This window comes from Aquarana catesbeiana, linkage group LG08 (assembly GCF_042186555.1).
Source record: "Aquarana catesbeiana isolate 2022-GZ linkage group LG08, ASM4218655v1, whole genome shotgun sequence".
Lineage (NCBI taxonomy): Eukaryota > Metazoa > Chordata > Amphibia > Anura > Ranidae > Aquarana > Aquarana catesbeiana.
The window spans coordinates 29361912-29378323 of record NC_133331.1 but is presented as its reverse complement, the minus strand read 5'-3'; the positions used below and the strand labels follow the sequence as shown (position 1 = coordinate 29378323).

At 42.0% G+C, this 16412-nt stretch overlaps 1 protein-coding gene across 2 annotated transcripts in view; it reads right to left on the bottom strand.

The window, feature by feature from the left end:
* Positions 1-817: 817 nt before the first annotated feature.
* GPR26 (G protein-coupled receptor 26) overlaps positions 818-16412 on the bottom strand; it is a 32395-nt gene continuing 16800 nt past the window's right edge. For both annotated transcript variants that reach the window (XM_073595647.1, XM_073595648.1), the window contains 2 exons: positions 12855-12968; positions 818-1484 (listed from right to left, as the gene is read on the bottom strand). In XM_073595647.1, the coding sequence (XP_073451748.1) occupies positions 1250-1484; positions 12855-12968 (349 nt within the window). In that variant the 3' untranslated portion in view covers positions 818-1249. The remainder of the gene's footprint in view (positions 1485-12854; positions 12969-16412) is intronic.

Genomic DNA, 16412 nt, shown 5'->3' with positions numbered 1-16412 from the left:
CCAGACAACTGCAGAAAAAACCTCGGACAACTGGAAAGCACCAAGAAGTTAGGCCAGATCTAGGACAACATATTTCGGGGCACGCTCCTTTGTCAAAAGGAGGGACTTGCACCACCTCACATCACCGGAACCCGGGCATCTGCTGATACAACCTCGGACAACTGGAAAGCACCAAGAAATTAGGACGTTTGCCAGGACAACATGTTTCGGGCACACCCCTTTGTCAAAAGGAGGGACTTGCATCACCTCGCATCTTTGGAACTCAGGAGTCTGCTGATACAACCTTGGACAACTGGAAAGCACCAAGAAGTTAGGCTGGTTGCCAAGGACAACATGTATCGTTTTTTGTCAAAAGGGGCATGCCCGAAACATGTTGTGCTGGTAACTGGTCTAACTTCCTGGTGCTTTCCAGTTGTCTGACAGTCAGAGGTTGTATCAGCAGACTTCCAGGTTCCGCAAAATCCTCCGCTGTCCTATCTCCGATCTCATTTACATCTGGGTCCCCCTGTACATTCCTCCTGCCTGAGGCCTGCGCCTGGTCGACTGCTGGTGATACTGTGCAGCACCTTGTTATGCTTTTAAATCGTTTGAAATAAACCATGACTTTTTTACTGGGCAGCTGGTCCTTTGTGTAATTGGGCTCCTGGATCCATCCTGTCATTAGTCCCTTGCACACATCACACTTACAGATGATATTTATGTGCTTTTTTTAGCAGCAGGTGCTGGTGTTATGTTTCTATAGACATTGAAATGTGACTGAGTCAAGGAAGAGAAATAACTTTAAGTCCATTCATTATCAAACTCCACAAGATACCTATTTTGAGCAAATGGTGACCTTTACTCAAACATACGATTGTCAACAGGCAACATTATCAAAGTCATCAAATGTTCTGAGTCAAGTAGTAGACAGTACCTGCAGAGACAGATCCACAAATTAATGGAAATGTACAAGTAGGCAGATTTGAATTATTGATCAGTGCTTCTGTGTTCCGTATAACCTGGTACACGAGTCTGGAACATTTTTCTGTGGTGGACTGAAAATTGGTCAGGGATCTGAGAACGATATCCCACAGAAAAGGTTCTTTTCCTAAAGGAACACAAACGTTTCATAATAAATTAAGGCAATAAATTACAGCAACATAAAATAGGGATTATATTCCATTTAGAGTCCGTAGTTCTCATTTTTTTGGAAGGAACTGCACATGTGCCTATTTGGCGAAATTGATTCTTGTAGTTCTCAGAGGTTAAATTATTCAGAGGTGGTTGGCACCAAATGTCCTACGTAAGAGTTGACCCTTCGCGCAGAGGAATTGCCAGAGCTGCGTTTCAAGAGTTTGTTGACCATGTCTCGACAGCAGGTCTTATACTGGTTCCGTAATAAACAATACACAAATGGATCCGACAAAGCTTTGCTGTATGCCAAAAATCGACTTATGATGCCCCACTGAGGATTGATGGTGGTGGAAGAGGAAATCTCGACCAACCTGTAAAGGAACCAAAACATTGTTTGTTCATTACAATCTCAGAAATGTGGACTATATAGGAGCTTCACAAACATAAAGCAATCAATATCTACATCTAGTGATGGTCCATCCTGATATATGGATGCAACTCTTCTACATATATAATCATAGCAAAATGTTCATAACATGTGTGCACAAAGTAATTGTACTTCTTCCATCTACGTAGTGAATCCATTTTCTTTCCTTCTGTGTGTCCTGAGGAGGCGGACCAGTGAAACGCGTTGACGCACAGGGGCTTATTCACTTAATTTTATGTAACATCATTGCTTTAAAATTGACCATTTTTTTACATGTAAATGTTTTTATGTTTTTATTGATGTATGTCTTTTCATGCTTTTTATACTTTGTCTATACATAAAATGATGGATTTTATATAAACTATGTGTCCCATCTTGCCTCTAAAGTCCGGCCAAATTTTTATCTTTCTTTTCTGATATATGAACTACATTTTCATGTATGGTTATTCAGTTTTACAAAATGGCTTCAATAGCTATGTCACAAATATTTTGAATATTGATGGGAAACACATTTATTTTTGCTCAAGATGCAAGATAGCTGACCGAGGCAGGCTGGGAAGAGGTAAGGATACAGATCTATTTTTATATAGGGTAGATAGGCTAGGTAGCAGCAGGGGGTGGGGAGGGAGCATCTTTAAGAATAGTAATGGTTACGCAGGAATTATACTTTAAGGACTAACTGGCTTGGTACCTTTTTTTTCTATGTTGTGTGGTTCATTGTACTTTCAGGGCATGTGTAATTGTAATTGTTATGAAATCATTTGCACCTGGTTTGCCTCTATTGTGTGTTATTTTTGAGTATTTTTATGGTGCATTTTTTTTTGTTTTGGCTTTTCAGTTCTTTTGATTGGATTTGGTATTTTTCTTTAGATTTTTTTTTGAATTGTGTTGGAATACAGAATTTTGATTTGTTCTTTTTTTTTTATAAATTCTACATTTTATTTAAATTTTTCCAACAATTTTTATACATACAGACAAACACACTTTAATTGCATGCGTATCACAGAGTATATCTTAGCATAAATCAATTCTATTTTCATCTGAGATATATGCGGCCATGAAATTAAAAAAATATATGCATATTAAAAATATTTTAAAAAAAAGGAAGGGAAGAAAAAAAAAAAGATTTTTTTTTGTGCTTGTATTGAATAAGGTTTTATGCATATTTTTCTTGACTCTCACTGGAATAACCCTTTCTTTGGTGGCATTCATTAGTCTGATTTAAGATTGTTGGGGTGGAATTCATCCAGTGGTTATAGCACCAGTAGGATTCTAAAACTAAACATTTCTACAAACCCAAGCCCAATATAGTGTCTTGACTACTAAAAAATGGCATGTTGACCTGACAGAAATGCACTCAGCTACTGAGTCCTGTTGGAGGATAACAAAGCAAAAGGATTTCTATGGACTGTGTGGTGTCAACCCTTCCCAGTTCTGTTTTGCTGCACTACTCAATCCCTGCCACTCCGCTCATCTCTAAACCACACACTAATTATTCTGTAGTTCCAAGATAAAGAACAAAGAGGGCTAAATACCCTCCTTAAAGGCAATGCACATGTTCAAATGTTTTCATTGTTTACCTAGATATTAGGCTGAATTCACACCTGAGCGCAGCGTCTTTGAGTGCTTTTCAAGGTGTTTTTTTTGCGCGTTTATGCACTACTTGCACGTTTGAATGCAGCACTTTTGGGCTTTGCCGTTTTTTTTATTAGCCAATAGAGAAAACCATTATCTGTTACATCATTTGTTGCTAGGTATTTCAGCTTTTTTAGCTTTTCCTTTAGCTTTTATTTCTTCTTTTATTATTATTATTCTTCATTTAATATAATGTTTTTTTCGTTAGGTAAGGGGTTCGAGTTCATTTTAGGTTAGGGTAATGGCCCGTACACACGATTCGAAAATCGGATGAAAAATACCACTTTCGGCGCGATCGTACAATAATCGGATCGTTAGTACAGAGCTTTCGAGAGCCAATCACGACAGTTCATCCGTTATTTTTTTATCTGACATTCCCAAAAAATGTTCTCGTACGATACCAGATTGTACGATTTTCGTTTAATCCGTACAGTTGTCTTCTGAAAATACAATACAAATGCACTACAATATATGACATCACTTCCGATTTTTTTATTCTGTCGTACGAGAATTTTCGTAACTTTAGTAAACTCTTCAGGTTCGATATACGACTAGCATGCAAAAAAAAAACCAGACAATCTGTCGTCCGATTATCGGATCGTGTGTACGGTGCATTAGGATTAGGAGTTGGGGTTAGGGTTATTTATTATTATTAATATTTTATTTATTATTATATGAATAATAATAAATGAATAAATAAATGTAAAATAAATACACAAATAAATAAAAATCATAAATAAAAAAATAAATAAATACTAAGTAACATTAAATAAATAATTAACCCTTAACTTTAACCCTTGCCCCTTAAAAAAATTAAATAATAAATAACTAAACACCCTAACCCTAACACAAAATAAATTATTATTATTATTATTAATAATAATAATAATAATAATAATAATAATAATAATAATAATAATAATATATTTCATATTTTTTAAGGTTAGAGGAACTAAACACCCTAATGCCGCGTACACACGATCGGACATTGAAGGGACATTCCGACAACAAAATCCATGGATTTTTTCCGACGGATGTTGGCTCAAACTTGTCTTGCATACACACGGTTGCACAAAGTTGACGGAAAATCCGATCGTTCTGAATGCGGTGACGTCAAGCGCGTACGTTGGGACTATAAACAGTAGCCAATAGCTTTCGTCTCTTAATTTATTCTGAGCATGCGTGGCACTTTGTGCGTCGGAATTGTCCACACACGATCGGAATTTGAACGATCGGATTTTGTTGTCGGAAAATTTTATAGCCTGCTCTCAAACTTTGTCTGTCGGAAATTCCGATGGAAAAAGTCTGATGGAGCCCACACACGGTCGGAATTTCTGACAACAAGCTCCGATCGCACATATTCCATCGGAAATTCCGACCGTGTGTACAGGGCATAACTCTAACACAAAATAAATTATTATCATTATTATTATTAATAATGTATTTTTTTGTTCGCGTTTGGGTGTTTATTGTTATTTTATTATTATTAATAATAATAATAATAATAATATAATAATGCATTTAATATTTTTTAAGGTTAGAGGTTAATTGTTATTTATTAATGTATCATTACATACTATTCATTTATTTTACTTATTTATGATGATTTTTAGTTATTTTTTGTATTTATTTTACATTTATTCATATATTATTACTATTTAATGTTTTGAATTTTTCATTTGAGCAGAAAATCAAACGCGCAACAACGCACAAAAACGCGCAAATGGCGTGTTTCCATTCATTTCTACGAGAATAGAAACGTGCCAAAAATGCCCAAATCTGCCCGATTTGAGCGACAATGAAAGCTCCAGAAATTGTTTGAGCTTCAGGCGACATGGAGTGAAGATGTGAACCATCTCCATAGAGAATAATTGATTTTTTTTTTCTCTTCCAGCGTTTTTGAGCTTCAAGCTTCAAGCTACAAAACGCTCGGGTGTGAATGCAGCCTAAGGCCCCTTTCACACTACCGCGACTTCAAAGCCGTGTGATTTTGCTGCGATTTTTGCCTCGCTTTCAGGGAATGCCTGTGCAACTCGCATCAAAGTCGGACCAAAGTAGTGCAGGGACTACTTTGAAGTCGGCACGACTTGAAGTCGTACTAATATGAATGGTTGTCATTGGAAATCATGGGGAACAACTTGTCATGCGACTTTGCAGTCCCAAATCGTGGGACAAGTCATACAAGTGTGAAAGGGGCCCAAGTGTAGTTATGTCCCCTGTGCCGTTTGTTTGCCTTGCTCTGTAATGATGGGCTCACATGTTGTGACTGCACTTTGTATGTCATGGCTGATTCATTCCCCTATGCCCCTTTATCAATGAACCTAGCTTATGCCCAGGGGCAGACAACGTCTTGTTTCAGGTCAGTGCATGCCTTGCCATTTCCTCTGGGTTGCATCACAAATGCGGGCGTGCTAATGTGATAAAACACTTCTCTTCCAGCCAGGTGAATTCTCTTTAAAGTGATACTAAAGTCTTTTTTTTTTTTTAAATAACAAACATGTTATACTTACCTGCTCTACGAAAGAGTTTTGCACAGAGCAGCCCAGATCCTCCTCTTCTCGGGTCCCTCGCCGGCACTCCTGACCCCTCCCTCCTGCCGAGTGCCCCCACACCAAGCAGCTTGCTATGGGGGCACCCGAGCCGAGCTGCTGCTCTGTGTGTCCATTCAGACATGAAGCCGCGGCTCCTCTCTCTCCTCATTCGCTCACTGACTTTGATTGACAGCAGCGGGAGCCAATGGCACCCGCTGCTGTGTCTCAGCCAATCGGGAGGGAGAGTCCCGGACAGCGGAGTCTCTCGTGCAACATCGCTGGATCGAGATGGGGCTCCGGTAAGTATTAGAGGGGCTGAGGGGGGCTGATGCACACAGAAGGTTTTTTATTTTAATGCATAGAATGTATTAAGAGAAAAAAAAAAACACCTTCTGTCTTTAGAACCAATTTAAATGCTCTGTCTGTTTGTGTCTGTGTCAGATCAGATCTAATTACTACATAACCTGTTTCCCCGAAAATAAGACATAGCGTGATTGTCAGTGATGGCTGCAATATAAGCCCTACCCTCCAAATAAGCCCTAGTTAAAGTCCTTGTAGGTCTTATTTTCAGGGTAGGGCTTATTTTTGGGGAAACAGGGTAGGGCTTATTTGAGGGGGTAGGGCTTATATTGCAGCCATCACTGACAATCACGCTAGGTCTTATTTTCGGGGAAACAGGGTAGCTCTCACCTGCAAGGCACTAGACCGAGAGACCGGGGGATTGTGGGATATGTAGTGTCCTCACAGGAAATGTTAGTTCTCAGACTACAGACAGGGGTCATGCATTAACCTGTGCAGTGCCATGCATGAACACAAACAGAAACTTGTGAAAGTGGAAAATGACTCCACTACTGTGCAACCTGTGTACACAGAGCAACAAATGACACCATGAAACTACGTGATCAATGCAGATAAAACACACAAGGTGCAGGTAGGAACTTTTATAATGCCATTAAGATAACACAGGAAGTGTGCATAGGACAGCTTTAGATTTGACAGATAAACAGGTATTTGATTGCACTTATCAAGCCGAAAAAACACTTAACAGACCAAAAGATAGCAAATAAGAGCCATTATTAGGGTTTACATTTTAGCATAAAATATTCATATGCATGTAAATAAAATATCTATCAACTGTAAAAAAAAAGAAACAAACAAAAAAAAATGCAAAAAAGTGCAGCTCGTGTCAAAAAATAATAATAGAAACAGGTATCCAGAGTATAATGTTGTAACAACCAAACCTAATTTGCCAACTTGCAAATACAGTAAAACCTTGGATTGCGAGCATAATTCATTCCAGAAACATGCTTGTAATCCAAAGCACTTGTATATCAAAGTGAATTTCCCCATAAGAAATAATGGAAACTCAGATGATTCGTTCCACAACCATTTATTCATAGGTCCTTCAGTTTATAGTCCTTAAAAAAAGATTATAGCAATGTGATATGTTGTGTAACCATAAAATGTCCATCCACAAATAGAAGCCTACACAAGGGGATTAGAAGCAAAATCCATCAGGAGCTCCAGAGTATAAAAGAGAAGAGAGGCGCCTCTAAGTGTAGCAATATGGTTCTCATTTAATGAAGGTACAAGATTTAGCAACTCACATGGTTGATGTTTAGGAGAGGCACATCTAAGTATGCAGACATTCGGGGTAAAGACCATCCTCCACTGCCGGCTCTCACCGCTGTCAGTGTGCAATTGTGACCGGGAAGACTACCCTGCAGTAGAGCAATTGAACCGCTCGTGGAGTGCAGCGTGGAAGGGACGACGCCGATGGCGGTGCGGAGGACGGTCCATGTGGACAGCTTTACCCTGGATGTCTGCATACCTAGATCATCAACCATGTGAGTTGCTAAATGTTGTACCTTCATTAAATGTAACCATATTGCTACACTTGAAGGCGCCACGCTTCTCTTTTATACTCAGTTGTGACATGACGCTACTTGTATATCAAGACATCGCTTGTATATCAAGTCAAAATGTATTTAAAAAAGTTGCTTGTCTTGCAAAACGCTCTCAAACCAAGGTTTTACTGTAGTGGCTGTTCTACATACTGATAGTACATGAGCCCTATACATACTATGTAGACAGTCCTAGCATACATGAGCAAGGCAAGCATAACCAATCCCGTTTAATTTATTCATAAACGATCTGGAGGATGGGATAAACAGTTCAATCTCAGTATTTGCGGACGATACTAAGCTAAGCAGGGCAATAACTTCTCTGCAGGATGTGGAAACCTTACAAGAAGACCTAATAAAATAATGGGGTGGGCAACTACATGGCAAAAATACATTGAATGTTGAAAAATGTAAGGAAATGCATTTGGGTGCCAAAAATACGAACGCAAGTTACTTGCTACAGAGAGAACCTCTGAGGGAATCTAGGATGGAAAAGGACCTGGGGGTCCTAGTAGATGATAGGCTCAGCAATGGCATGCAATGCCAAGCTGCTGCAAGCAAAGCCAACAAAATATTGGCATGCATCAAAAGAGGGATTCACTCCAGAGAACGATAATTCTCCCGCTCTACAAGACTCTGGTCCGGCCGCATCTTGAGTATGCTGTCCAGTTCTGGGCACCAGTCCTCAGGAAGGATGTGCTGGAACTGGAAAGAGTCCAGAGAAGAGCAACAAAGCTAACTAAGGGACTGGAGGATCTCAGCTATGAGGAAAGACTGCAAGCATTGAACTTATTCCCTCTGGAGAAGAGACGCTTGAGAGGGGATATGATATCAATGTATAAATACCGTACCGACCCTAGCATAGGGAAAAAAACTTTTCAGTGAAAGGGAATTTAAAAAGACACGCGGCCATTCACTAAAATTAGAAGAGAAGCGATTTAACCTTAAACTGTGTAGAGGGTTCTTTACTGTCAGAGCGGTAAGGATGTGGAATTCTCTTCCACAAGCAGTGGTATCAGCAGGGAGCATTGATCATTTCAAAAAACTATTAGATGGGCACCTTAACGACTACAACATACAGGGATATACAATGTACTATTGACATAAACGCACAATCGCACACACACTTATCATAGGTTGAACTGGATGGACTTGTGTCTTTTTTCAACTTCACCAACTATGTAACCATGTAACTATGTATGTATAAGTGGTTTTCTAGGGCAAACGTTTGTTTCTTATTCCTTAGCTCTCTAGGGTAAAGATGCAGCATCTACAGTGAACTACTTGAGAAATAATAACTATTCTACCACTGAAGGGGGTCTGTGAGAATTGGGGTCATCTGTTACAGTTGAGGCTTCCATCTGTTACTTGGGGGCTCCCTTGGGTTAACATCTCAATGCCATTCTACCCCAGAACTTCCACCACTTTTGGGAATTAAGCTCTGTAAACCTCCAGCACTAGATGGGTTTTCCCAGATAGCAAACATTTAAAGTCTTGCTTGAAGTAACAGAAATATAACGAGACCCAGAAAAGCTATCAACCTTTCTGATAATTAAGAAAACAGGCTCTCAGCACTCCTGTAGAAACAGTTTCAGCTCAGCTGCATGTTAGCCTGAGAGATGTACTAATAAAAATACCTCCTTCTGTAAACACACCATCAGACATGAAGAGGCCTGGGAGGTCACTTTGCTTAGTCAATGGCATCTACAGAAGCTTAAAAGGCTAAGTTCACCTTTTCCAGATGTAGCACCCTGATGTTTAGGCAGGGATTCTCTTAAATGTATTTTCCAAGTGATAGTTGCCTTGGTCAATTTCTAGGTCAACTGAATTTACCCTAATTCTGGAATTGCTGCACTTCTCTCTTCTGCCACTAGGTGGCCGGGTACCTGATGGCATTAGATAAGACAAGGGCATTGCAAGGACAGATTAGGAGTATATGGAGTGTCTCAGCCAATGGGCAGGAATTTTCTTGAGTCCCTTAGCCCAGTGGTCATCAACCCTGTCATTAGGGCCCACTAACAGGCCAGGTTTGGAAGATAACTGAAATACATCACAGGTGATATAATTTGCTGCTAAGTGATTGCAGTATTCTAGTCTGCATCTTCTCAAGGTAATACATAAAACCTGGCCTGTTAGTGGGCACTGAGAACAGGGTTGATGACCACTGCCTTAGCCTGCTGGGAGAGCCTATTTATTTTAGTGGAGTCAGGTGATCGGGGTTCTGTGCCACCTGGCACCTGTCTGAGTGGACATGTGTTGTACTGCCCCAAGCTGCTAGGCCATAATCCTAAGGCCTATCCCGGGGACATCTGGCTGCTAGGCTGTCTGAGGGCCTATCCAGAAGCAAGAGAGCAGGGTTGGGACTGCGGTCTTGGAGTCCAACCAGAAGCAACGGTTCTGCCGACCGGGGAACCTGTCATGGTCGGAGGTAGAGGGGAAGCTGTCGCCACTAAGGGACCAACCACCTTTTTTACCAGGGACCACAGTGAGTAGCTGAAGCAAGTCCCAGAGCAGCATTGTCACCAACCGGGGAAGGTGGAGAATTGGGAAACTTCAGCAGGTGCCAAGCCAGGGGCTCAGCCAGTGGAGGTGACACTTGCAGAGCAGTATTGTGTGTCAAGCCAGGGACCGAGCAGGCCAGTGGGATGATGCTTGAGGAGTATCTGTGAGTGCCAAGCTAGGGACCCAGCAGGGACACGGGGGTGACGCTTGGGGAAGATACTGAGTAAGAAGATTGGAAGTGCTCACTGGATTCCGTGGCAGTGGATCAGCAAGTCTAGTAAGAGAGACTGGGAGCTCAGTTGAGTGAAGACATACAAGAGGAGATTGTAGAAAGTAAAGGAGTCGTTACAATTTGTGTTAGAAACTGTTACAGGACTGTTGCCATAGGAGACAGCGAAACTACTCGTGCGAATGTAGTGTCTTGCTTAGATGCCTTTCCCTGTATGGCTGTCTACCTGTAGAAGTTTTGGAGTCTGCCAATTAACATTGCAACTACTAAAGGGTGTCCTGACCCTAACCCTCCCTCCCACAGTTCTGTTTAAGAGACAATAAATCTCATTGCATTCAAGAAGTGTCTGGCACCCATGAATCTACCTTGCATTGCACCCACCATGCCTTGTAACTGCACTCTATAAAGAAGGTCGTCAGCTGTCCCTGACTCTGGAGGTCACCATTAGGCCTGGAGAGGCCTTTGCTACACAGAAAATAACCTATGCAATCAAGGAGCCCTAGTAGTTATTGAAAAACTGTGCAGCTTTGTAAAATGTCCAATAAAATAATTGTCATACCGAAGACCATCTGGGCCCCTCCAGAAGATGCCCGAAAAACTAGCAACCTCTAGTATGCCCTGCCATGTTGCTAGGACACAATAGATTTTTTGTTGGGGGGGGGGGGGTGCTAATCTGTGTTGAGCTATTTTGAGGGGACAGCAAATTTACACTGTTATACAAGCTGTACACTCACTACTTTACATTGTAGCAAAGTGTCATTTCTTCAGTGTTGTCACATGAAAAGATAGAATAAAATTTTTACAAAAATGTGAGGGGTGTACTTACTTTTGTGAGATACTGTATATATATATATATATATTCACATTATGCATAGCTCCCAACTGTCCCTGATTTTGAGGGACTGTCCCTGATTTGGAGCAATGTCCCTCTGTCCCTCATTCCTCCTCATTTGTCCCTCATTTTGGTCTGATCTATATAGTTGTATATAAAATGCACTTTTTATCTTTCAAAAAGTGTTTCCCAGTGCTAAACCTTCCATCAAAATTCTAAGAAGAGAAGGATAACAAGTAATTCTGCGCTGCCAAGAAAGAGGAATAAGCAGCTAACACGGCCAATAGGATATGGGCATATGACAGTAAAACAGAAAATTATGTGTAGCGCTAAAAGTTCAACATGAAAACAATGTCCAACCAATGATGAAAGATATCGAAGAAAAACTTAGAAAAAAGTCCTCCATGTATATAAGACTCATAAAATGGGTGATGTAAATCCAGTGACTTCGTGTGAGGAACATATCAAATGTGTGACATCTGGAGTGAACACAGAAGAGACACACCACCACCAACAATAGTGAGGCTTACCAGATCACGTAGACCCAAGGGGGCATACGCCCAACTGGGTCGAATCAGGCTTGGGTGGTGGGTGATGGTAGATGTTCCGGAGGAGTGGTGAGGATGGAAATCCAAGAGCAAACCGGATGCTAGTAGGTCCTTGCACTCGCTCTCTCAATGTCAGCTTTGGACTCTATGCTCCATGTTCCGTGTACGCTCCGGCTCCCTTCACAAGTCTCCAGGAAGACTTGTGAAGGGTGGCGGAGCATACACGGGATTCGACCCAGTTGGGCGTATGCCCCCTTGGGTCTACGTGATCTGGTAAGCCTCCCTATTGTTGGTGGTGGTGTGTCTCTTCTGTGTTCACTCCAGATGTCACACGTTTGATATGTTCCTCACACGAAGTCACTGAATTTACATCAACCATTTTATGAGACTTATATACATGGAGGAATTTCCTCTAAGTTTTTCTTCGATATCTTTCATCATTGGTTGGACATTGTTTTCATCAAAATTCTAACTTGCTGCATTTGTAAATCTTGAAAGCCAATATAAAGAAATACTAGTGGTAAAAAAAAAGCCCTTGTGGTTTTGGTTAACCTTTTTTTTCAGTTAATTCTCCTTTAGGCCTCTTTCACATGGGGCAGATCAGTGATGATCCGCCCCGTGAACATCCGCTGGCTCAGCGGGGATTGATCCGCCGATCCCCGCTGAGCAGGAAGATGACAGGTGCATCGCTGCACGCTGTGCAGCGACGGACCTGTCAGACCGCCGCTCTCCCCTATGGGGGATCGGATGATGACGGACCGTAGTGTCCGTCGTCACCCGATCCGAAAACGGATGGAAAAGTAGGTTTTTCCTCCGTTACACTTTTCGGATCGGAGCGTGGTCGGATGTCAGCGGACATGTCACCGCTGACATCCGACGCTCCATAGGGATGAATGTATGTCCTTTTTTCATCCGAAAACGGAAGGATGAAAAACGGACATACGGATCGTCCGTGTGAAAGAGGCCTTAAGGGGGTGTGGCAGGGGGCGTGTCCTAGGCCTACATATGTTTGCTAGAAGGTGTCCCTCATTCCCATCTCAAAATGTTGGGAGGTTTGCATTATGTATGAACTATAATGAATGAATGAAAAATCATAAAGTGTCTCAAAAGGCTAATTAATGCTAATCACTTACCTGGTAATTACATATGGAGTAAAACAAAGCAGGAATGTTCCAATAAATGTGATGATTTTCTTGGTGGCTCTTTGCCTCCTCCTCTTCTGCTCCTCCAGACATCTCTGCCTCACACTGGTATACAGAAAATAAAGAGACAAAGCTCAGCTATTTGGGGACGTTCAATAAAGCAGTACTGTTTGCAAACACGTGCTGAAATCCAAGCCATAGGGCATGCAGAGGATGCAGATGTAAATAAGCTAGCCATAGAGATACAGTGCATACAAATCCAACCAATAATTAAGAAAAAGCATGTTTTTGTATGTGTGTGTACATGCATTTCACCAATAAAGAAAGTCAGGGATGTCTGTGCTTACTCACTAAAGCAGTATAAAATCTTATTACTATGTACAAAGTATGGTTGCCCTTACCAGCCAATCAGATTTTACCTATTATTACTACAGGTACTTGTATAGTGCTATCAATTTACACAATACTTATACATATACATCAGTCTCTGCCCTCAAGGAGCTTACAATCTAAGGCCCCTAACTCATACTCATACATACACATACTAAGGCCAATTTACACAGGAGACAATTAACTCACCAGCATGTCTTTGGAGTGTGGGAGGAAACGCAAGCGAGCACAGGGAGAACGTGCAAACTCCAGGTAGGTATTGCCATGGTTGAGATTTTTGGTCAGGGGACACACTGGGCGCCTTTGCACTATGTGTTGGATGTCCAATGTGCCCCCCTGTGCCTTTAACGAGGACTGGGCTGCCTCCAGGCCCACCTGCCCATCATCTCTCCATTATAATGTATGTGCTTCCACTCTGGAGACGCTCAGAAATTTAGTAGTGTTATGCCGCGTACACACGAGCGGACTTTACGGCAGACTTTGCCCGGCGGACTTTTCGACGGACTTTCTGAATGAACGGACTTGCCTACACACAATCCATCAAAGTCCATCGAATTTGTACGTGATGACGTACGACCGGACTAAAACAAGGAAGTTTATAGCCAGTAGCCAATAGCTGCCCTAGCGTGGCTTTTTGTCCGTCGAACTAGCATACAGACGAGCGGACTTTTCGACCGGACTCGATTTCGACGGATTGATTTAAAACATGTTTCAAATCTAAGTCCGTCCAACTTTTGAGAAAACAAAGTTCGCTGGAGCCCACACACGATCGAATTGTCTGACGAAATCCCGTCCGCCGGGCAAAGTCTGCCGTAAAGTCTACTCGTGTGTACGTGGCATTAGGACTGCAAGCGATACACGGTGTCCTGAAGTGGCCTTGCAGCTTACGCATGCGTTTGCAAATGCGTACTAACTAAACCCCTGTTTTTAACGCAGACTGTTGGACAGGTTAATTCAGTTGGTAAGCAGACTGGTTGGTGAGTTGAGCTGGGAATTTCCTCTGGTTTTGTCTTTCATGGTTGGTATTTGAACCAACAAACCTGCCAGGCAGAAGTGCTAACCACTTAGCCTCTGCTAATGGAGAGTATCTACAACCCTGGAACAGCTTTTGACCATCCGTCCTAACCAGATAAAAATTAAAACAGAACGGGGCCCTCTAGACAAAGTAAACACCGGCTCTCCGTTTCTTCAAATGACATCTCAATAGGCACAGTGAAAATGCCCCATTTGCTTGTTTGTAATGGAATTGCCCCATCAGACACCAGGTCCTTACCAGTGCACCCCCCCCCCCCTCCTTGTGAAGTAATAGGCAGGTGCAAAGCTTTGATGAACTGCACTGTTCCATGGGTTATTACAGGGGCATTAAGGTTGTAGGTGTACCTCGGGACATCCACCGGACTCTAGGCTCCTACATAGGTTGCTTTGTGGATGAGCCAATTCTGGACCTAACACATCTATCACAGCTCACAGCAAATTGTCATTTTTCATCTTGATGCATCTCTGTTTTAGAACAATAAAAGATTTCCAAAGGTGGAGATGTGTCACCCCAGAGAAAACCAAGCTACTTTTCAAGTGGCCTCAGAACTGCTTGGCAAGGCTGGTATTTCAGTTGCCTGGTGGAGTAATCCTGCACTAGTCAGATCTGCAAAAAGCTTTTGCCATTTCTGATTAAAACTGGAAAATATGAAACCTGCCATTGCTGACCTGTCATTTTGGAAATGCTTGTTGCCTGTATGTTTTTTTTCCCATGAAATTTGAACTAAGCAGTGTTTACTTGTCTCTCTCCAAAGCTCTAAGTGTCGTTTCTCTCTGGTGCTTCGTTCCTCTGTTATTAGCAGACAAGTTCTTCAACACATGAGATAACATGAGCTAAAAATTGATGTCGGGGAGGGAGATAAGCACTGAGCTGGTCTATTCAGAATACAGCTCCTGCATGTTCCTTCTTTCCTCTGCCTATGTGGAGGGGAGGGGGGGGGGGTGTCCCTGTCCTTTTTCTCCAATCAGCTCTCACACAGAGAATTCAGTCTCCCCACCCACCCTTATGTACTGCTGAAAGATGAAGAAAGATTTTTAACTTGTTCTGTACTTTTCAAAGGGTGTAGAAAGGGGAAGACAGCAGATATACAAATATATAAAAAAAACACAAATTTTTTTCCTCAGTTTAGGCCGATATGTATTCTTCTACATATTTTTGGTAAAAGAAAATCACAATAAGTGTATATTGATTGGTTTGCGCTAAATGTATAGCGTCTACAAAATAGGGGATAGATTTATGGCATTTTTATTGTTATTATTTTTTTTTTTATTAGTAATGGCGGTGATCTGCAATTTTTATTGGGACTGCGACATTATGGCGGACACATCGGACACTTTTGACACTATTTTGGGACCATTGTCATTTATACAGCGATCAGTGCTATAAAAATGCACTGATTAATGTGTAAATGACACTGGCAGGGAAGGGGTTAATCGCTAAGGGGCGATGAAGGGGTTAAGTGTGTCCTAGGGAGTGATTCTAACTGTGGGGGGGGGCTTCAACACACATGACAGCGATCACTGCTCCCGATGTCAGAGAGCAGTGATCTCTGTCATGACACAAGAAAGAAATGGGGAAATGCTTTGTATACAAAAGCTTCTCCCCGTTCTACCTCTCCGTGACACGATTGCGGGCACCCGGCGGACATCGAGTCCGCGGGACCCGCAGTCACGGAGAACGTGGCGGGCGCATGCCCGCAGTGCCGCTTCTTAGAGGGGACGTACCTGTATGCCCTTTTGCCCACCAGTGCCATTTTGCCAACGAAAATCGGCGTGCGCTGGTCCGCAAGCGGTTAAGGTGGCGTGGCAGGGGGTGTGTCCTATGCCTTCATACTTTTGCTAATAAGTGTCCCTCGTTCCCATCTCAAAAAGTTGGAAGGTATGCTCCTGTACAATGTGAATCCAAGCTAAACTAAAAATAGCCAGCACAATTTGTTTGATAAGAAAATAAAGCAAATAAAAGTCCACATGCAGCGCTAAAATCAGAACTAATGAACAGTCTTTCAGTGAAAGGACTCCAAGACATCTAGAAGATTGGTTTCCAAAATGTAACCCGGGGGCCACATGTGGCCCTTTGCTTGCCTGTACACGGCCTTTGGGGCACTGAAATAAGCCACAGCCCAT